Here is a 22,255-nt window from a genome sequence, read left to right on the forward strand (position 1 = left end):
AACTGGCCCCAGCATATCCTGTCCCATCTCCCACCCCTTGGCCTGAGCAGTCAATTTCTTCCCTGAATCATTCAGTCAAGGGTGACTTCCAGGGAGTTTGGCAAGTGCTCCCCCATGGTTGGGGGCACCCCAATTCCAAGGAGCCCAGAAGGGGAGGCTTCTGGACTCCATATCATAGCTCTGTTCTGGTGGGTGAGACCTTGAAACTGTGACCCCAGCACACAGCATCCCAGTCCCACTGGTGCAATCTATGTGTGCGTGTTAAGTCTCTTCAGTCGTGTCCAACTCTGCAACCCCGTGGACTGTAGCCCTCCAGGCTCCTCTGTCCATGGGGATTCTCCAGGCAAGAATAGTGGAGTGGGTTGCTGTGCCCTCCTCCAGGGGCTCTTCCCGACCCAGGGATCAAACCCAGGTCTTTTATGTCTCCTGAATTGGCAGGTGGGCTCTTTATCACTAGCACCACCCAGGAAGCCAGATCTACATGTTTATAAGTCTCCTAAGTACCACCAGGGGCCTTTTGGATAACCTCCCCCCTCCCCACCCACCACACACACACACACACACACACACACACATCTCACAAGGATAACCACAATTTGTAGAAATAGCAGAGTTGGAGCCTCTAAGAGGAAAAATGGAATTTCTTTACTGTTACAATTCCAAGACTTCTCTCCACAAATCCATTAGTCTTGTAATTCTGCAAACTGGTATTTAACACCTCTCCTTCAACCGTTATATTCTAATTCCTTCCAACTTGTGCCTCTTTAGGAACTGGGCCCTTCCAAAAGAGCCTGCCACTAGGTCAGTCTCTCTCCGCGTGGCGCCTCCTCATCTGTACTGAAAAGAAATACGGACACTTCCAGTTAAATTCTTTTTTTGTAATTATTATTAATTAATTCTTTGGCTGTGTGCCTCTGTAGTTAGGGCCCACGGGCTCAGTTGCTCGGTGCTGCGTCGGATCTTAGTTCCCCGAACAGGGATTGAGCCCACGCCCCCTGCACTGGCAAGTGGATTCCTAACTTCCCTGGACCACCAGGGAAGCCCCTCCGCTTGAATTCTTAAAAGGACCCTCGTCTCTCCATTTCCATCTGAGGAAGAAAGGAGGGAGCCACGTTTTCCCATCCAATGGTTTTTAATGGCTGCACACTCTTCCTTGGAGTGAATTGCCTCCATTTACATAACCACTTCCCTATTACTGCTGCTGCTGCTGCTGCTAAGTCGCTTCAATCTTGTCCGACTGTGGGTTGCCATTTCCTTCTCCAGTGCATGAAAGTGAAAAGCAAAAGTGAAGTCGCTCAGTCGTGCCCGACTCTAGCGACCCCATGGACTGCAGCCTACCAGGCCCCTCCGTCCATGGGATTTTCCAGGCAAGAGTACTGGAGTGGGGTGCCATTGCCTTCTCCCAACGTTCAACTTTCAGCTCTTAAAAATAACACTGCAATGGACACATTTGAGTAGGAATCTTTTTTCCATGTTTAGCTTATTGCCAGGAACAGATTTACCAAGACAATGGGGAGGACTTCTGGTACATGTTGTCTTGGGACATTAAAAAAAAACACACACACAAAACTGAACGTGTAAATAAGAGTCCCCATTGAGAAAAAAAGGAAAGGGACTATGTGGAATGTTCAACACCCCAGACAAAATAATAGTAGGCAGGGTGAAGAGTCAGGAAGTCAACTCCATTGTTGCACATCACAGCGCTGCCAGATAACTGTGTGGCTTTCCCATTATTCAAAGAGCAGGGGCTTCTGTTTCCTTTGACAATGAACTCTAATTGGATATCAGAACCAGATTGTTTGACTCAGCCCTGTCTTCCAAAATACAAGCAGTCTCACATAAGGTTAACATACAATCTTACATGTGAGGTATCAAAACGATCACTCTTTCTGCCTCTTTCCCACAGCCCCCTCCAGCCCGCCCTGGGCTTCCTTTACAGGGAAGGAAGGAGGCTTCCTTCCTGGCCTCCCTGCCTCCAGCTTTGCCTCAGTTTAATCCACGGAACTTTACATCCCCAGACAAATGTTCTTCAGTGTCTACTTTGGTATTTGTCATCATGGGACACAAATTCATCAGAGAACTACAAGAATAGATTTCCCCCAGAGCCAGAAGCAGCCTGGGCAGAAGACATGGAAAAGGGGTGAGACTGGTGTTTGAATTCCCCCCAAAGCAGAGCCTGAAACAAGGACTTGGGAGCAAGGAGTTCATTTGGAGGGCGATCCCAGGAGGCACTGTGAAGTGGTGAAGAAGCGGGGAGCCTGGCAGGGGTGGGCCCCCCTCTCTCTCGCTCTCTCTGCCTCTTTTCTTCTCTTTTGTTCTCTCTCCACACACACATGCACATTTATCCATATAATTAAAAAAGAAAATAAGATCTTATGCCGCTTTCTGATTGCCTTGCTCGACTCTGTTGGACATCGTTCCACGTCAATTAGATATATTTTGTACCAAAACTTTCAATGGTGGAACAACTATTCCACTGGGAAGACACATCCCATCAGACATCTATTCTTTCAAATTCTGGTTGACGTAAACAGAGATACGACAAACAAGATAAATCTTCCTAAAACATAGCTATGTACACATCATCCGCTTATTTCTCTCCTGCAAAACCCACCAAGAATTTCCCATTACCCATACGGCAAAGCCTCACTTCTATAACTTGGCCATGGAGTCTGGCCTGGGTCTGCCTGGAACGTCCCTCTGCCCAGCTCCCCTCACCCTGCCAGGCATTTTGAGCCACTGGATCTTTCTAGGTCCTGTCCGTTTGCTCTGGCTGTGTCCCCAGCCTGGGCTGCCCTGTCCCATCCATTGGCCCCATTCTAAGGGTCTCCGCTTCCTTCAAAACTCCATCCTTCAGCGACAGAGTCATCTCTTTCTCATGATCCTTCCTCACAGAAGGCTTTGCATAGGTCACATTGTGCCCTCGTTTTTCACTTCCCAACAATGCTGGAACCAGCAAGGATACACCGCTGCGCCCAGAGTGCTCAGAAGGAGCACACACAGGCACCTCCTGGGCACAAGGCTTGGTTCTCTCTTTCTACCTGGAGTAAGGGTGGGCCTGAGACCACAGTGCCCCATCTCAGCTTGGTCATGGCTGTTGAAGCCAGAAGACCCCTGGGGACAGCTAACACACTGCCCACAGTACCCCGTCTCCCAGAGACAGGGACGAAGATTTACTGAGGAGGAGGTGTGAATGGCCTTTCTGGTTCTAGACACCAGGACTGCTGGGAAGGAGAACAGAAGAGAAGTGGAGGGTGGGGGAAGGGCAACTCCAGGGTGCTAATCCCAGCTTCCTGTCTGGATTTTCTTCCACTGCTGCTCAGGGCCTATCTTAGGATGGTCACAGCTGCCGAAATAGATCTCTCCCTTCACCTGTTCATAAGTAAAGAAGACCTTGATAACTTCCTGTCGAAAGAATGCATGCTTTGGTAATTTTTAAAAGATAAGGGACAATAATGGGGCCACTGATGTTAAACTCCCCACTCTCCACTTTGGAGAAATGGCTCACCTTGACCAGGGACCAGGGAGCAAACAGGGACCAGCCTTCTCTGCGAACTTGGTCGGTGTTTCCTTCCATGGTCTGCTCCAGAAGCCTCTCTTGGCCTGCAGGCCGTCCCTCTGACTCAGAGTATGTGCCTGTGCTCAGTCATGTCTGACTCTTTGCAACCCCCATGGACGGCAGCCCGCCAGGCTCCTCTGTCCCTGGGATTGTCCAGGCAAGAATACTGGAGTGGGTTGCCAAGCCCTTCTCCAGGGCATCTTCCCAACCCAGGGATTGAACCCCTGTCTCCTCTGTCTCCTGCACTGCAGGCGGATTCTCTACCATTGAGCCTTAGAGCAAGAGATGTGGAGCAAACCCCCGGCCCTCCTTGCTCACCTGCCCCTCACTCCCAAGCCTACGGCTGTAAAATTCTCTACTCCTAACTCATCATCCTAGTCGATTGGGCGCTGGCCCTGAAAACCAAGTGTGCGGGGTGGGGTGGGCCTCCCCAGTCACTCATTTATTCATTCAACAAATACCACCCTCCCACCGCGCCCCGGCTCCCCAGGCCTGGTGCTGGGGGATGCCCAAGGGTGTGAGATACAGCGGAGGATGAGACGCGATGTCCAGAGAGCCCCAGCGCAGGGATTTGGCTATGGACATCTGGGAGAGAGTCCGGCCTCCGGAGCTGCGGGAATCCCCGGGAACCTCTCCTCCTTAGAGTTGGAGAGAGCCCAGCAGGAGGCGGGGACTTAGGGCGAAAGCCCGGGGCACCAGAGCGCAGGCGGGACCTGGAGACCTGCGCATGCGTGGGAGGAGACTTTGGCGTCCTCCAGTGTCGTCAAGGTAACCGTGATCCCCGCAGTTGGCCATGGCCTCAGGGATGGGAAGGAGCTGGAGTCACCCCGCAGCACAGACCGCAGCCCCAATGGTGAAGGCTGAGTCAGGGAGCGGAGCCTGCCTTTATCTGGACGACCTTGTGGGCAGGCGAGGGTCAGGGGCTGAGTTGGGGAAATATTCCTGGAGGTTCGAAACCCTGGAGGGGGTGGTGAAGAGAGAGATCCCAGCCGGAAAGAAAGAGACTTGACAGAGAACTGGGAGGCCGTGGGGGCGCAGAGGGCAGAAGCTCCTGCAGGTTTAGGGGCTCCCCATCCCTTCCCCGCCTGCCTGACTGATCCCCTCCTCCCCCCAGCCCTGGGTGACCATTCTGCAGCCCCTCCCGTGGACCATCCCACCTCCATCCCCGCAGCCAGGCCGCGTGAAGGAAGGTGAGACTCCGGGAGTACCCCATTTTGTACCCTGCTCTGCCCGGCACATTCTCTGGGCGCCACCTGCCCCCCCCCCATCCAATCCCGGGCAGGACTCTGGGGAAATGACCCTGGCGTCGCCAGCAAGGGCAGGAGAAGGGCTGGCGGGGGCCTGCTGAACTCCGGTCCCTTAGATCTGCTGGAGCTGATGATGCTACAGAACGTTCAGATGAACCAGCTCTTTCTGAGTGGCCAGGTGGCAGCTGTGCTCAACCAGGGGCTTTCCTGGACTAACTCACAGGTGCGTTGCCTGGGGGTGGGGGTGGACTACCAGAGCTGCCCACCTGCAGGGACAGAGGTGGGCAAACATTTGGGGTTCCCTCTATCTTGAGGAAAAAAAGGAAAATCAGGCGACAGAAGAGCCAAAAGTCAGCCCACATCTATGTGGCTTCTCTGTTTGGCATCTATTACATGCCAGATGGCCATGCCATCCTCCATGGAGTAGAGGTAGGGGGTCCCAAAATCCAGACCACTCAGGTCTTGTGTCAAAGATCCCCCTGCAGTGCATCGCCCGCTGGACTCCCAGGGACAAAGACTCCACTGTACCCTGGCACTATAGGGTACCTGATCAATTACTAGGGGCTCAATTGCTTTTGTTGAACAAGTGACTGAAGAAATGGATGACTATGAATACAAGGCAATTTTGGCTGTGACTGGTACAAACTGTGAGGGCCACCTGGTTGGGGTTCCTCAGAAGAGCAGGTGGCCTTAGAACCAGCCCTTAAAAGCCAGGTAGAGGAATTCCCTGGTGGTCCAATGTTAGGACTATGAGCTTCCACTGCTGGAGAGCCCGGGTTCAATTCCTGGTCAGGGAACTAAGATCCCAGAAGCCTTTTGATGGGGCCAAAAAGAAAAAAAAAAAGCCAGGTAGGATTCTGATGCTTGAAGGAGGTGAGGGGTGTACATTCCACCATCTAGGTGAACAGCGACGAAGTCAGAGACAGGATGGAGGAAACCTTGTGTACTTGTGCGCGCGCTCATGCGCGTGCGTGTGTGTGTTGAGGGGGGTACATGGGGGGAGCTCTAAGGCGGAGCCTTATTTAGCAGATGCTAGGCACCCTGAGAGGTCTGGAGGAGTGACAGCTGGGTGGAGAGAGGAGGCCAGTCAGCTTGGAGGGAGCAGAGAGGAGGTTCAAGGAGGGGCTGGTCAGAGGCAGAGGGAGACCCTGAGGAGCTGCTGCCATCTCATCCCTTCACCCCTCCCCTGCCAGCCCTGGAGGTGGGGGTGGCCCTGGGATGAGCACCCCACCTCAATAGGGGCATAAGTGGATCAGAGACTGGGGCTTGAGATGGGCTGGGACCCGGAACTCTTTAGAGAAGTGCTTGCACCTGGACTAACCATCAGTGGAAAACAAAGAAACTAAAAATAACTGCACGCATGCGCAGCTGGGGCACTTATGAACAATAAGCTACAGAAAGGTCACAAATCAACTGCCGTTTCTGAGCTTCAGGGAGCAAAAGAAGGGTACTGCGCATGATCCCTGCACCCGGCACCACCAAGAGAGTGGGCGGACCACTTAAGCCACACCTCCAGCCCAACCCACCATCAGCCCTCACTCTCTCCACGTTTAAGGAACCAACCCACTCTTCTTGGGGAGGGAGTTTGGGCACCCGACGACTCTCATTCTCACTCTCTGGTGCGGCTTGAGGCCCAGTGAATTATCAGCTTGAATTCCTTGGCTGGCTTCTTATTAAAATCTATTGATTAAAGAGTTGTATCCGACTCTTTGTGACCCCATGGACTATATAGTCCATGGAATTCTCCAGGCCAGAATATTAGAGTGGGTAGCCGTTCCCTTCTCCAGGGGATCTTCCCAACCCAGGGATGGAATCCAAGTCTCCCACATTGCAGGAGGATTCTTTACCAGCTGAGCCACCAGGGAAGCCCAAGAATACTGGAGTGGGTAGCCTATCCCTTGTCCATGAAAGAGTCCGATGACCCTGGATCGGCAACAGGGTGAGGCCAGTGGGACTCCTGGGCCCAGCTCTGGAGCCATATTTGGATCCCTCCAGTCCCTGCTTGGCCACTTAGGAGCTGGGTAACCTTAGAAAAGCTGCTTAACCTGTGAGCCTCAGTTTTCCCACCTGCAGAATAAGGAATAAATGTCTCCAAAGTGCTTGCTTGCTTGTCTTAAATGCTCAAAAAACAGTAGCCCTTTTGAGCTGTGTATCTGAAGAAATAATTCAGAGGAATGGAGGACCAGGGGCAGGGAGAATCTGACGCTGTATTGTCTCCCCTCCCATCTTGCACAATCCCCAGGTCTCCTTGGAGGTTCAACAGCAGGAGGAGAAGGAACCCCAGGAGGAGGGGCCTCTGGTTTTCCACCACCACTACCTGCCCTGCACCATGCCTGCCCTGGGCCCCCTGCTCCCCTGGTCAGGCCCTCTCCTTTCCACTCCCCTACACCAGCCCCGCGTGCAGGATTCAGCTGAGATTCAGCACCACCCTCCTGCGCCTGGAAAAAGGGGGGTGTAAGTGACGCCGGGGGTCTGGGTGCTGCCAAGGCTTTGTTCTGGGGGTGGAAGAACTGGCCAGGGTCTGTGGGTGGGGTCAAGTTGCAGAGGCCACTCTGAGAACTCTGATGGGGGGTTTCTTTTCCCTTCCCCATCTAAGGAGAGCGGTGCCCCCACCCCCACCGCCCAGTGCCACGGGAACTGTGGGTGCAGATGTACCTCCAGCTTCAGGTAAGGACCAGGTGGTCCCTAGGCCAAGGGGCAGATCCGGAGGCGGGGAGGGCCATGTGTCCCGAGGTGGGGGGCATGTCGTATTGTCATCACTAAGCGGGTCTGTCCCCTTAACTCTTCCTTGGGGCCCACTGAGGCAGGGGGCAGTCATGATGAGGATGCTTCTCCCCCCAGACTATTACGATGCCGAGAGCCCATAATGAGGACAGACAGCAGCCCTGGGGCCAGGCCAGCTTCATTGAAGAGTTGGAAACAGCCGCCCTGGAGCCCCCATGTCGATCTCATGCCTAACAACCACTTTCTACACCTGGCAACCCTTTTTACCATCCCCATCCCCAGCCAGGCCTCTCCTCGGGGTAAATGAGTCCCATCTCCACCACACGGAGACCTTGAACCAACCTGATATCTGATCCATGGTGAGAGCCCCTTAGAACCCCGTCCAGGCCCCAGAAGCCACATGAAAGGCCAACCCTATCCCATTGATCGCTGCCCGGCTGGCAGAGGCCTGGGAGACGGAGCCCTCCCTCGACCTCCTCCCCTTCCCCTCTCTCTGTATGACCAGGGCTGCGGGGTCTCCGTTTGGCCCAATAACAGAACTGGACGTAAGAGGCGAGGACAGCTTTTGTTTCCATGGCTCTTGGAAGGCCCAGAGTGGCAGGGGAGGCCTGGCGGGGAGGTTCCTGGAGCCAAGCCATTGGGCCCCCACACTCACCCCTGGATGCTGGCTCTGTTGGCAGAAGAGAGCAGTCAGAGCCATGTCCTGGAGGGCCACGTGGGAACAGAGTGTCTCTCTGCCCCTTTGGGCCAGGGCGGGTCTTCCCACCCTCCCTCAGGAGGAAGGAGTCACTCAGGGTCCCTTCAGGCTGGGTGCCGGGTGCCCGGGCGGGTAGGCCTGGGGGCACACCAGGGTCTGGGTTTGCTGGGGCTCAGGAAGGCCTCTGAAGGAGAGGATGGAGGGAGGCTGAGGAGACATTTGGAGACAGAAGTTCAGCCAGGCCTGGTGGCTCCCCTTCCTGGCCATTCCCAGGAGGAGACACGAAGGCACGGGGTTAAGCCCAGGTGTTTGTATTGAGGCTGCTTCACATGGTCCCTCCCCCAGGCCTGGACCACAGCCTAAGGAGCCACGCTGCATTCAGTGGCTGCCATGACAGTGGCCGCGCTGCTCACAGGGTCTGTGCCCGGTGGCTCCCTATTAGCCTTCTCCAATGGTCTTGCACCGCGTAATAACCTGTCCGCCCCCGGTGCCACTTCTGGCTGAAGACAAAGCACAGGAAGACGAATGTCACAAACACGAGCAGCAGCACTATCACGACCGCGATGATGATCACCATCTGGGTCTTGGGCTCGGGCTCTGGGGAGGGAAGGGCTAGAGGTCACAGAAGTCCTCTGGTCCCAGGTGCCAGGCTCCAGAGGGCCAGCTGTCTACCCGTCACCCAGCCAACCACCCCTGGGCAGCCTGCTGTCACTCTGCATTGCAGGGATGAGTGGCAAATGGTGTTATCACTGGAGGGAAGGAGGACCGGGGTCCGGGCCACCAGCCGGCCTCTGTGAGACCATGAGGGCAGATGGACTCAGACAGTGCCTTGCCATGTGCTGCCAGACCTCATGGTCTGCTCTGTGGCGAGGTCCAGACCAAGCCCCTCCCTGGGCAGAGATGAGGGAGCTTTGGCCAAACTCCCTGAAGACAAAGAGGATCTTGACCATCTAGGGTCACAGAAGCGGGACTCCAGGGGACCTTAGGGGTTAGTCTGGTCAAATTTATCATTGCAGAGAGGGGTCAAGGCCAGAGAGAGGAGCTTGACTTGGTTAAGGTCACCCAGCTCACTCATGACCAAGCAACTAGTCAGGGTCCAAGCCAGGAACTTGCCAGGAGTTCCAGGGAACCCCAGGGATCAAGTGTCGTTTCCCTGAGTGCCTCCCCTGAGCTGGCAGAGAGCGGGGCAAAGGCGTTTTCTTCCCCTGAGGGCTGAAAATGAATGTCCCCCTTCCTGATCTGTGGGCTCCCCCTCACCTTTGACTTCAAGCCTCTGGGGATCTGAGACTCTGTGGACGAGGCCACCACCGCGAGAGCGCAGGTCCATCTGGGCCTTGCACGAGAAATTATGGTGGCCGTCTTCCCTGTGAGCTGTGGTGTTATGGCTGACCAAGGCATCTTGGGGGGAAGGTGCTGTCCCCACAATGGTCTGATTGTACAAGATCTCAGTACCACGGAGCAGGGTGACAGTGAGGCCTTCGAGGGGCGCCACGGCGGGGACCCTGCACTCGATGGTGAACAGTGTCCCTATGACCACTGAGGTGGGCCACAGCGTCAGCAGCACTTGCTTTGGAGGGTCTGCAGGAAAGCGGAAGGGAGGTCTGCTCAGGATGGGGATGCTGCTCCGGCAGGCCCCACCCGGCCCAGACCATCCCCTGTGACCACAGTGTCCTCAGGAAGTGGGCTGGTGCGGGAAGGAGGAAGCAGTTCAGGGTGAAGGATGTCTGGGTGGTAGTTTCAGGGACCTGATGACTTCTGGAATGGACAAGAAAGGAGGTGCCCTGGTGTCTACAAAGAAAAGGTTCAGAATCAGTTCAGTCAACTAGAAAGATAAAAGTTTCGGCTGTGTCTCTTTCCTTTCCATAAATTCAATGGGAATTTCAAAAATTCAACAGTTGGATAGTTTTGTTGAGAGAGACTTAGAAGGGAGAGCTCACTGGAATGGGGCCATGAATGGTGAGGGTCTTCAGGGGCGGGGGCCAGAGTCAGACCTGCCTTGGTTTTCAGGATCAGGTTTAAAACTGTCTCTATCCCTTAGCTATTAAGCACCATGGTACCCTGAATTCTCTTTAACAAAAAAGAAAAAAAAAGATTTGTTTCTTTGGTTATGCCAGGTCTTAGTTGTGCTATGTGGGATCTAGTTCCCTGACCAGGGATCAAACCCAGGTCCCCTGCATTGGGAGTACTGAGTCTCAGCCACTGAACCACCAGGACATCTCTCTGGGTTCATATTTAAACTAGAATACCTAGCCCCCATTACCCCAGGATAATATGGTAGAGTTCAGACATGTTTATACTCATTTGACCCACTGATGACAGTTCTGAGTGATACCCTGGGTGCCAAGCTTCTGGGAGAACACCGGTCTCTCCATGGTCTCTGTGGCTGGTGGGCAGGTGTGTGTGTGTGTGTGATGGTCACACATTTGCAAAGGGCCCTCAGAGGGATATAAAACCTCGACCTTCTCTCCAGGAGGTGAATGGGTCAGTGGTGGTTGTGCCAGCCATCTTGATGGGGTCCCTGTTGCTTGTCACGGAATGCAGGGTGTTCTGGTGATGCAGGTGCTCTGCGGCTGGGAGGGGACTGTGGAAATGACTTTTAGATTTGTCTAAACCTTGCTTGGATTGTCTGCCTCTGAGCAGATCTCAAAATTCTGGTTGCTGGCAGGGTTTGACGAGGCCAAGGGAGGGAGTGAGCAGATTCTGAGCCCGTGGCCTGGATCCAGGAGCCCGGGGAGGTGGGGACCATAGGACAGTGCCCAGGAGCAGTGACAGAGCCACTCTGTGTGGGTTTGCAGACCCAGGCTCTAGCCTCGGGGAGCAGGGCCCCGTGGGCGACACTCACAGAACACGGTGATGTTGAAAACTTTCGTCTCCTGCCTGTCGCCGCAGGTGAAACTGCACAGGAGCTTCTCATCCTTGGAGATGTTGGCGACCTTGAATAGCTTCCACTGAGCCTGGCTGTCCAGGAGAGTCTTGTTTAGGTGTGTCTCCAGAACAAGTTTCTTGGGGTCCGTGCAACTGGCAGTACAATTAATCAACTGAAACTCTCCAGACCCCACCATCAGATGCTCTGGCCCCTCGAACGCCTTCACACGAGACCCTGGAAGGACAGAAAACACTCTCACAAGACTCTCCCACCGCCCTGCCCGGCGGGGCTGCCCACGATGCGCAGTCTCATCAACGGGTCCCTTCTGCTCCTCCCTCCGTTCAGACATTACTGCCTCTGGTCTAGACTAAGGGGGATGCGCCCTAGCTATCTCCCTGTCCCAACTGCTCTTCCAGCTTGTCCCCTCCAGGTGAGTCTTCCTCATGCACATCTCCTATCCCTATGGAGATTATATTCGAACTCGCCTCCAGCCCTAATGACCCCTCCTCTGCTAAAGCCTCCCTGAACTGGAGGTGGATCGTGTCCTCTGAGGCCCCGTGTCCATGAGTTCGGCTCCTCCCCACTCCTTCCCTCTCTTCAGCAAATCCCTGTAGAACACCGGCTGCGTGGCAGGCACTGTTCTAGGCTCTGGGGAGCCCTCAGAGACGGAAGAAGTTCAAAGCTCGCCCTTGTGGAGCTTGGGCAGCCGTGAAGGATAGAGTAACCACAAGCGAACTAGCCAGCCTGCCAATTGGTGGGAAGCACCCAAGAAAGGAAACAGGGAGTGGGGTGGGACTGCCAGGTTAAATACTGTGCTCAGAACAGGTTTCATGGAAACACTGACATTTGAGGAAGGAGTAAGGAAATGAGGGGAGCTTGGCTGCCAGCTGTCTGCAGAGGGAAGAAAACCCCCAGCGCCAAGACACTGGGCAGGGAGGACACCAGGATGGCTGGAGCCCAGCGAGGAAGAAGGCCAGGAATCTGAACTGATCTCGGCCAGCTGGGCCTGTGTTCCCGCCACACCCACCCGCCCCTACCTAGCCCTCAGCTGGGGAAAGAGAAAGGTTCTCTAGGGAGAGAAAGAGAGCTGCTTTGAATCCCGAGTTTGCCAGCTCTGTGGCCTTGGGCAAAGTGCTTTTCTTTTCTGAGCCTCAGTTTCTCCATCTTTCAAATGGGCTAGTAATCCCTTTCCTGCATGGTTGTCAGGAAGGCATGTGACAGGTTTTCCAAAACAGAGTGCTCACACCTAGAAGCATTCTCCTTCACTGTCTCTTGGACCACCCAGAAGGGGCTTCATTTGCACTTTGGTGGTCAGCAGAAGACGATGCCCTCCATTGGCCTCTGCTGTCCACTGGGCCACCTCTGAAGACCGGCTGGGACGTGCCCTCACTTTCCCTTGAGCCCCAGCCTCCTTGGTCTCCCATCAGTCTCCACGACCTGCCACATCCACACACCCTGAAGCTATGGGGCCTGTTCAACCCAAAGTGTGAAGGCGAGGTCCCCCATCTGCTGCCCCGGGGTCATGGGGTCCTGGGGAAACCAGGCTTGCATAGCATCCCACACATGTGGCGGGCAGCCGCTGTGCTCAAAGCCTCAGTGACTTCGGGACCCGGACCCCCTTCTCCACACAACACCAGGGGAACAGGCACCCTAACCTCTGGCTGGCACACACCTATTCTGGACCCCCAGGCTCACCTCGGCAGCAGAGCAGGACAAGAAAGGCTGTGAGCATTCCCCAGCCACCAAAAGGGGACATCTCGGGTGGCGTCCGGAGGTTCACAGGGAACAGCTGAAGACTGCCTGCAGAGAGGTGAAGGGCTCCGGTCAGGCAGGCGGCAGGGGAGGACTTGTGTCTGCAGTCCGGAACCCCCAGCCTTCTGTAAGCTGATGACCGTATTTCCTCTCATTATCTGAGTGGTCTTGGGCAGGCCACGTGGAAGGCCAGCTCCCAGGGCAACAGGTCTGCAAGAAGTTGGGCAGAGGAAGCCAGGAGTCAGCTGATAAGAGGGACTTACCTAGTCCTCCTGGCACGGTCCTGTGTGGGGTGGGGTGGGCACCTGGGGCTCGTGTGTGTGATGTTTGCACATGGGGCCCCAAATCTGGGGAGCCCCGACTCCCACAGGACACTTTATTGGTGTCAACAAGGGAGGGACTTTCCAAGTTGGAAAGAGGGTTTGGGAGGCGATAGCTGGACATTCTCCTCCTTCCTCTGGCCCCCTCCCCTTTTAGATTTCTGGTGATGCACAGGGTCCCCAGGCACTTTCTTGTCTCTTTTCTTAGCTAAATGTGATTTCACGTTACTAATTCAAGGAGGACAGAAAGTGAAATTAGCATTTCATTGATGCCTATTCTCTTATGGACTAAGTTAGGTTTTAATACATTGTCTCATCATCACACCAAATCTACCAATGTTGATTGTGGATTTGGAGAAGTTCAGGGCTCAGGTGAATTATAACTTGCCTAAATCACAACAATATTAGGTGATGGAACTGCGGTGAGAATTTAGGAATGAGGAGCATTTGGTTGGAGAATTGGTGGTTGCCAGGGATTGAAGGGAGGGAGACACGGACTGAAAGAGCAGAGAGGACTTTAGGACGGAGAAGCTGCTCTGTTTGCCACGACAGTGGTGCATACGTGTCAGCACACACTTGCCCAACCCCACAGAATGTAGACACCAAGACTGAACCGTAGAGTCGACGGTGGTCTTTGGGTGATAACGACGTGTCAGTGCAGGTTCATCAGTCATAAGGAATGGACCCTCTGCTGGGGGATGCTGGTAACAGGAGAGGCTGTGCATGTGTGGGGACAGGAGGTATGTGGCAAGTCTCCTCTTCCCCTAAATTTTTCTCTAAGCCTAAAACTGCTCTTCTAAAAAGAAGTCTACTAAAAAAAATGAAGATAGTGGAGGACAGAGGAGCTGGTGTGTTATAGTCTATGGGGTTGGAAGAGTCAGCACGACTTAGAGGCTGATCAGCAACAACAGAAAAATAGCTCAAACACAGCACCTTGGAAGGCAGCCTCCTGGGTCAGGATGCTTGTCAGCTTCGGATTGTTGTTGACAATGCAGGCTTGTATGACTTCCCTGCAGGTCCAGTCATTCAGACTCTGCTTCCAAGTGTTTGATCCCTGCTCTGGGGAACTAACATTCCATATGCGCATGTCATGGCCAAAAATAAAGAAACTGCAGGTTTTTAAACTCAGTTTTTAGCACGTTTAGAGGAATTAATTTACTCGGTCATTTCTAAATTTTTATCTCAAATTACATTTTTAAAATATGTATATACTTGGGTGCACCAAGTCTTAGTTCTGGCATGTGGGATCTAGTTCCCTGCCCAGGGATGGAACCAGACCCCATGCACTGCGAGCTGGAAGTCGTAGCCACTGGACCTCCAGGGAAGTTTTTCGGATTACCCTTTAGAATATTTAAAACACAAAACCCAGTTCTACATTGTTTATGAGACACATCTAATGAATAAGAGTGTGGAATGGTGGAATGAAAAAGGATATACCAGGCAAAAGCTAACCAAAAGAAAAGCGGGGAAAGGTCCTTTCATATCAAAGAAAAAGGAATTTAAGACAAAAAATATTTATTAGGGCTACAATGAGTACCTAGATTAAATGGTCAGTTCATACAGAAATTATAATTGTTGTAAACTTGTAAGCACTTAGCTTGAAGGAACAACAAAGAGATAAAACCATCATCATAGCAAGAAATTTTAATACAACATCTCTCTATTATGAATAATGAAGCAAATGTGAAAAGATGCTCACCATCATTCATCATGAGGGAAAGGCACATCAAAACCACAATGAGACATCACCCCACCACTGTCAGAATGCTTATCATCAAAGACAACAGATGAAAACACTGGCAAGGGTGTGGAGAAAAGGGAGCCCTCGTGTCCTCTTGGTGTGATTGTAAATTGGTGCAAATGCTGTGGAGAAACGTGTAGAGGTGCCTCAAAAGTTAAAAATAGAACTGACGTTATGATCCAGCAACTTCACTTCTGGGTATTCTCCTGAAAAACACAAAAGCACTAGTTCGATGACATAGATGTGCACCAATGTCCACTGTGGCATCATTTCCAATAGCCAACATGAGAAAGCCACCTGAATGTTCATCCATAGATGCTTGAATAAAGATGTGTTTGGTATAGCTACACAACGGAATATTATTCAGCCATAAAGAATGAAATCTTGCCGTTTTTGACAGCACGGACAGACCTAGAGGGTATTATGCCAAGTGCAATGACTCAGACAGAGAAAGACAAATACCAGATGGTCTCACATATGTGCAGGATCTGAAAACCAAAACAAACAAAACCAGGCTCCTACGGATAGAGACCAAATGGGTGGTTGCTGGAGGCAAAGGGGCTGAGCAGGGTCCAAAATAGATGAATGGGATTAAGAGGTGCAAAGCACCAATTACAGAGCAAGCCACAGGGATGCAATACAGCATCAGGAATATGGTCAGTAATATTGGAATAACTTTGTATGGAAGCAGGTGGATGCTAGACTTATTGTGGTGATATTCGCATAATGTATGCAAATACCAAACCGCTGTGTAGCACACCTGAAGGTGACATAATACTGTATATCACAAGCCAGTCTAAAAGTTTAAAGTAATGTATGTTGCCATTCACAAAAGAAGAAGACTACAGATTCATAGAAACTGAAAGCAAAGCAGTGGTTGCCACGGCCTGGGAGCAGGGGGAAATGGTGAGTTGTTTGTTTAATGCATACAGACTTTCAGTTTTCTAGGATAAAAAAGTTTTGAGATTCGTCATGAAAAAATGTGAATATAACACAACCAAATGTACATTTAAAAACAGTTAAGTGGGGTATTTTGTGTTAGGTGTATTTTACTATAATTGAAAATTAATTTACACAACATTGTAAATCTTCAATAAGCTTAAAAATTAAAAAACATATAAATAATTTATGCCAAGAAATATGACACCAAGCAGACCAAGTCTTAGAAAAAGTGGTTCAGTGCAGTCGCTCCGTCGTGTCCGACTCTTTGCAGACACGCAAAAAGCACCTAACTTGATTGAAGAAGAAATAAAAAGCCTGAATAGTTCTACAACGATTATAGAAATTACATCCATAATTTGAACTCTCCCCACAAAGAAAATATCAAGTCTAGATAGCATTACAGAAGTTTAAGTGGGGATGATTCTAATCTTACAAAAACTCTCTCTGATAATGAAAATAGCAGGAACACACTCTCTTTCTAGGAGGCAAGAGTAACCTTAATACCAAAATGAGACAAGAATAGGATGAAATAGAAAAATTAAAAGCCAGTGTCACTCATGAATAAAAAGGCAAAATAAAAATACAAACAGACCAAATCTAGGCGTGTATTAAAAATATTAGACATCATATCCAAGTTAGGCTTAGCTATGAAAAGTTGGTCTCACGATAGAAGAGAAAGCTGCCAATGTCATGTGTTATTGTTGGGAACAGTGAACTGCGGTGCTTTATGTCTCAATACTTCTGCGCTCCTCTGAAATCATCTGTATTTACAGCAGATAATTTCCTGCACCCTGAGACTCATCTCATGACCCCACCTCAAGTTTATACCATGCTTCTGTTTTGCTTTTTTGCCTCAGGGTCTTCTTCAATGCTTTAGGAGTCACTTAGATACCTGTTAGTGTTTCTTAGAAGCCTAGGACTGTCAAGTTCCCTAACATGAAACCCTCAACCAAGGAGAGGCCAAGAGCTAGGAGAAACGTGTTCCAGCCTCTTTGTTTAGGGGAGGCAGTTCTAGCCAGCATCCTGTAGACCTATCAGGGATTCTGGAAGGCTTGAGCCCCCTTTGCTCACACCTGCAGCATCAGCTCTGCATCTTCTGGTGGCTTTCTCTCCCCTGTTCCAGTCTTATTCCTTCACTCCCTCCTTCCTGGCCTCGATAATTAAGTAATCCACCTGAAATAATCTACCTGAACTGAAGTCCTGTTGCAGGCTCTACTTTAAAGGAGTCCAAACTAAAACCTGATGTTACAGATTTAAGAAGAAAAAACATGATCATCTTAACAGATCTAGAAAAAAAAAATGATGATAAAACCTCATAGCAGACGAGAAGGAAATAGCCTTAACATGACAAAGGAAACTTAGAAAAAGTTTGCATATGTACTATTATTTCTTTAACATCTGTATTACTTTTTTTAATGAGTAAATCTTAGGGGCATTTCCTTTAAAATCTGGAGCCAAACAAGATACCCACTGTCTTTGCTTCTATGTTAACATTTTACCAGAGGTCCTAGACAATATAGTAAGACAAGAAAAAGAAATTAAAGGCCTAGGGATGGGAAAAGAGCAAAATCATCAATGTTTTCATATGATATGGTTGCCTAGATAGAACATTCAAATGAATGATCAGACAAATGATTCAAAATAATCAGAGATTTTAGCAAGATAGCTAGCTGTAAGATCAATATCCAAAAAGAAACTGCTTTTGTATATAACAGTAACATACAAAAATGTAATTTAGGACTTCCCTGGTGGCCCAGTGGTTAAGACTCTGCACTTCTACTGCAGGGGCCACAGGTTTGATCCCTGCTCAGGGAAGTTCGGCACGCTGCCAGGAGTATCTAGGGAAATAAAGTAGTTTAAAAAGCACACTATGAATGCAATCCCTATCAAGCTACCAGCCATATTTTTCACAGAACTAGAACAAATAATTTCAAGATTTGTATGGAAATACAAAAAACCTCGAATTGCCAAAGCAATCTTGAGAAAGAAGAATGGAACTGGAGGAATCAACTTGCCTGACTTCAGGCTCTACTACAAAAGCCACAGTCATCAAAACAGTATGGTACTGGCACAAAGACAGACATATAGACCAATGGAACAAAATAGAAAGCCCAGAGATAAATCCACACACATATGGACACCTTATCTTTGACAAAGGAGGCAAGAATATACAATGGAGTAAAGACAATCTCTTTAACAAGTGGTGCTGGGAAAACTGGTCAACCACTTGTAAAAGAATGAAACTAGATCACTTTCTAACACTGCACACAAAAATAAACTCAAAATGGATTAAAGATCTAAATGTAAGACCAGAAACTATAAAACTCCTAGAGGAGAACATAGGCAAAACACTCTCAGACATAAATCACAGCAGGATCCTCTATCATCCACCTCCCAGAATTCTGGAAATAAAAGCAAAAATAAACAAATGGGATCTAATTAAAATTAAAAGCTTCTGCACAACAAAGGAAAATATAAGCAAGGTGAAAAGACAGCCTTCGGAATGGGAGAAAATAATAGCAAATGAAGCAACTGACAAACAACTAATCTCAAAAATATACAAGCAACTTATGCAGCTCAATTCCAGAAAAATAAACGACCCAATCAAAAAATGGGCCAAAGAACTAAATAGACATTTCTCCAAAGAAGACATACGGATGGCTAACAAACACATGAAAAGATGCTCAACATCACTCATTATTAGAGAAATGCAAATCAAAACCACAGTGAGGTACCACTTCACACCAGTCAGAATGGCTGCGATCCAAAAATCTGCAAGCAATAAATGCTGGAGAGGGTGTGGAGAAAAGGGAACCCTCTTACACTGTTGGTGGGAATGCAAACTAGTACAGCCACTATGAAGAACAGTGTGGAGATTCCTTAAAAAATTGCAAGTAGAACTACCTTATGACCCAGCAATCCCACTTCTGGGCATACACACCGAGGAAACCAGAATTGAAAGAGACACATGTACCCCAATGTTCATCGCAGCACTGTTTATAATAGCCAGGACATGGAAACAACCTAGATGTCCATCAGTAGATGAATGGATAAGAAAGCTGTGGTACATATACACAATGGAGTATTACTCAGCCATTAAAAAGAATTCATTTGAATCAGTTCTGATGAGATGGATGAAACTGGAGCCGATTATACAGAGTGAAGTAAGCCAGAAAGGAAAACACCAATACAGTATACTAACACATATATATGGAATTTAGAAAGATGGCAATGACGACCCTGTATGCAAGACAGCAAAAAAGACACAGATGTGTATAACGGACTTTTGGACTCAGAGGGAGAGGGAGAGGGTGGGATGATTTGGGAGAATGGCATTCTAACATGTATACTATCATGTAAGAATCGAATCGCCAGTCTATGTCTGACGCAGGATACAGCATGCTTGGAGCTGGTGCATGGGGATGACCCAGAGAGATGTTATGGGGAGGGAGGTGGGAGGGGGGTTCATGTTTGGGAACGCATGTAAGAATTAAAGATTTTAAAATTAAAAAAAAAAAAACATTGAAATAAAATCCCCCCCCCAAAACAGCACACTATGTATAGTAGCCAAAAGATAGAAGTAATACATATACAGAAACAAAAAAAAGCAGAATATAAGACCTATAGTCAGAAAGTTATAAAACACAATTGAAAGACATTAAACACAATTTAAATAAATGTAGAACCCGCCCATGTTCATGACTAAGGGATTCCATATTATAATGAGGACAATTCTCTTCCTATAGATTTAATGCAATTCCAATAGATCCCAATAAGGGATTTCATGGAAAACAAAAGATGATTCTAAACCTTATTATGGAAAGAACAAAAGGACCAAAACACCCCTAAAGAAGAATAAAATGAGGGGATTTGCCCTACTAGATATGAAGACTTACTATAATATATAATTTCAGTGTCGATGTAGACAAATTAACCACTGCAACAGTGAAAAAGTGCCCAGAAATAGTCTTGCGTGAAACTCACACACCTGACAAAAATGGCACTGTGGATCACCAGGGGAAGAAGGATATATAAATGAATGATGCTTGATCAACTGGTTAACTATATGGAGAAAAAAGATGGGAAATATATCCCTACATTGCTCTCTTCATTGGGAGGGATTATCCCTACATTCCTCACCTGGAATGAAGAAATCAATTCTATCTAATTTAAAGATCTACATGTAAAAGAACACTTTAAAAACTTTTGTAAGAAAATATATACTTAGTCACTCAGTCGTGTCCTGTAGACTGCCAGGCTCCACTGTCCATGGGAATTCCCAGGCAAGAATGCTGGAGTGGGTTGCCGTTTCCTACTTCAGGAGATCTTCCTGACCCAGGCCTCCCCTCCTGCAGTGGCTCCTGAGTTGCAGGCAGATTCTTAACCGCTGAGCCACCGGGGAAATCCATAAGAACATACAGGAGAGTATGTTTATGTCCTTAGGGCAAGGAAAGATTTCCTAAGCAAGACCTCAAGATCACCACTGCTAGAATAAACAACTGATAATTGTGAGTATATTAAAGACATCATGAACATTTCAAGGAAAACAAAACCTCTCAACTAATGAAAAGATGCTTTTACTCAGTAAGAGCCAGGGAAGTTAAAACCACAATGAGGAACCACTTCATATCTCCTGGATTGGCAGAAGTTAAGAAAGTCCACACGACCAATTATTGGAGAGGCTGTCGGTCAATAGGAAATCGTATATTGCTGGTGAGGGTGTATTTTGGTTCTCTGAGAAATAATGAGGCATTATCTTCTAATGCTGAATAGTGTTATATCCTATAACCCACAATTCCACCCTTAGATATATGCCCTACAGAAACTCTTGCGCTAAGAAGCAGACGACCTGTCCTGTTCTTCATCTGTGTGACCCTGAGCAAGTCACTTTAATCTCTGTGTGCCTCAGTTTTCTCTTCTGTAAAACGGGATTAACCATAGCACATGCCTTATGGGAATGGTGTGTGGATTAAACTATTTAAATGACAATATTAAAAGGTATTCAAAACAGTAGCTGGCACACAGAATAGGTTCTACAACTATTTCATAAAATGAAAATAAATGGATGTGATAAAGCACTAAAGTAAAGAAAGAATCAAGAGAACAATAACCACAGACTTTGAGAGGGAGGCTATTTATGTCTGGGTGGGAGGTGAGTGGCACAGTAGGTAGATGGAAGGTTTGGTGGTAGTTCATCCTCGAGTGCTGGGTTCCGGGCTGATCGTTAGGTTATCTCACTGCGCAATGCACATGCGTGTTACATAGATGTGTTCAGTATGTGTCACATATTACATTTTACAGAAAGAATACAAAGGGAAAAGAGAAACTCCTACATATCTAGAAGGAAGAGGCTCCTTGGAAGTATGAGCCACAGGATAGGAAAGTCCCTTCTAACCAGGTAGGACTTCATTGAATGGGATTCATCAGGAACCTTGGGTGTGACCCCAAGAGGCTGGGGACTATACTTGTCCCCTAAGCATCAGCTCTGAGCTCAGTCCAGATGACCTGGACACATGTGGGCCATGGCGGGAAGGCAGCCCACGCTTCTAAGAGGGTGGTGTGGTTGACAGAGCAGGAGAGAAAGAGAAAGGACAAAAACAGGAAATAACCACGGAGCAATAGGCTGCTGGACTCAGAGAGATGGCTGACGTGAGCGCCTCATGCAAGGACCAAGGAGCTGGAGGAAATGTTGAAGCAACTCCAGCCCCTGGGCTTATGGGGAGACAGGGAGAGACAGAGAACAGGGAGAGAGAGGGCTTATCCAAGCCCTTTCCACTCTGGCAAGAGGGAAGCAGGGAGCATCACCTTACCTGTATCAGCTAACGGGTACTGCCGTGATGGGGAAAGAGGGTGGCCGGCGTCCACTTCCAGCAGCCGTTGTTCCCTGGGCTGCTGCTGGTTCAACAAGTATTGCCTGGTTTTTGACTGATTTCCCTTCTCAGAAGTCACGTGCTTCCTGTTTCAGCTCTGACCCCTACTAACATCACTTTCTGTTTATTACCTCTTGTTTTAAACCCCGGTAAATAAATACCGGGGCTTCCCAGGTGACTCATTATATACAAATCTGCCTGCCAATGTGGGAGCCAATTCCTGAGTCAGGAACATCCCCTGGAGAATGAAATGACACCCCACTCCAGTGTTCTTGCCTGGGAAATTCCAAGGACAGAGGAGTCTGGCGGGGTATAGTGCATGGGGTCCCAGACAGTCAGACACGACTGAGCATGCACGCATGCATTCAAGGGACCAAGACAGTTGAGGCCACACAAGCTGAAGATCCCCTGGTTGGGGATCTTAGTTCCTCAACCAGGAATTAAGCTCAGGTCACAGCAGTGCAACTGCTGCTCATGACTGGACCAGCAGGGAATTCCCTCTGCACTTTTTTTTTTTTTGATGTGTGGTTTCTGTGC

At 49.3% G+C, this 22,255-nt stretch overlaps 2 protein-coding genes across 5 annotated transcripts; one reads left to right on the forward strand and one right to left on the reverse strand.

Annotated features, from left to right (window-relative positions):
• Positions 650 to 21,825, reverse strand: LOC102178567 (intercellular adhesion molecule 2). 3 transcript variants are annotated; one of them, XM_018065349.1, is made up of 7 exons: positions 21,659 to 21,825; positions 14,099 to 14,232; positions 12,789 to 12,893; positions 11,070 to 11,327; positions 9,485 to 9,805; positions 8,641 to 8,824; positions 650 to 837 (listed from the first exon to the last, which is right to left on the reverse strand). In XM_018065349.1, the coding sequence occupies exons 3-7, from the start codon at positions 12,847 to 12,849 to the stop codon at positions 798 to 800; spliced, it is 864 nt and encodes a 287-aa protein (XP_017920838.1). In that variant the 5' UTR covers positions 12,850 to 12,893; positions 14,099 to 14,232; positions 21,659 to 21,825; the 3' UTR covers positions 650 to 797. The 3 variants fall into 3 exon arrangements, with proteins under 3 accessions (XP_017920838.1, XP_017920836.1, XP_017920837.1); XM_018065347.1 differs by lacking the exon at positions 14,099 to 14,232 and having other exon boundaries at positions 21,659 to 21,824; XM_018065348.1 differs by lacking the exon at positions 14,099 to 14,232 and having other exon boundaries at positions 12,789 to 13,055; positions 21,659 to 21,824.
• On the forward strand, positions 3,787 to 8,637 carry PRR29 (proline rich 29). Of its 2 annotated transcripts, XM_018065354.1 has the most exons (4): positions 3,787 to 5,029; positions 7,049 to 7,260; positions 7,403 to 7,473; positions 7,648 to 8,637. In XM_018065354.1, the coding sequence occupies exons 1-4, from the start codon at positions 4,937 to 4,939 to the stop codon at positions 7,671 to 7,673; spliced, it is 402 nt and encodes a 133-aa protein (XP_017920843.1). In that variant the 5' UTR covers positions 3,787 to 4,936; the 3' UTR covers positions 7,674 to 8,637. The 2 variants fall into 2 exon arrangements, with proteins under 2 accessions (XP_017920843.1, XP_013827942.1); XM_013972488.2 differs by having other exon boundaries at positions 7,403 to 8,637.

This window comes from Capra hircus, chromosome 19 (genome assembly GCF_001704415.2).
Source record: "Capra hircus breed San Clemente chromosome 19, ASM170441v1, whole genome shotgun sequence".
NCBI lineage: Eukaryota > Metazoa > Chordata > Mammalia > Artiodactyla > Bovidae > Capra > Capra hircus.

Coding starts and splice junctions, on each gene's coding strand:
- PRR29 (XM_013972488.2), top strand. CDS start 4,937: ATGATGCTACAGAACGTTCAGATGAACCAGCTCTTTCTGAGTGGCCAG. Junction 5,030..7,048: donor TTTCCTGGACTAACTCACAG/GTGCGTTGCCTG, acceptor CACAATCCCCAG/GTCTCCTTGGAGGTTCAACA. Junction 7,261..7,402: donor GCGCCTGGAAAAAGGGGGGT/GTAAGTGACGCC, acceptor TCCCCATCTAAG/GAGAGCGGTGCCCCCACCCC.
- LOC102178567 (XM_018065349.1), bottom strand. CDS start 12,849: ATGTCCCCTTTTGGTGGCTGGGGAATGCTCACAGCCTTTCTTGTCCTG. Junction 9,806..11,069: donor TTTCAACATCACCGTGTTCT/GTGAGTGTCGCC, acceptor GCTTTCCTGCAG/ACCCTCCAAAGCAAGTGCTG. Junction 838..8,640: donor AGCCACCGGGCACAGACCCT/GTGAGCAGCGCG, acceptor ATTTCTTTTCAG/TACAGATGAGGAGGCGCCAC.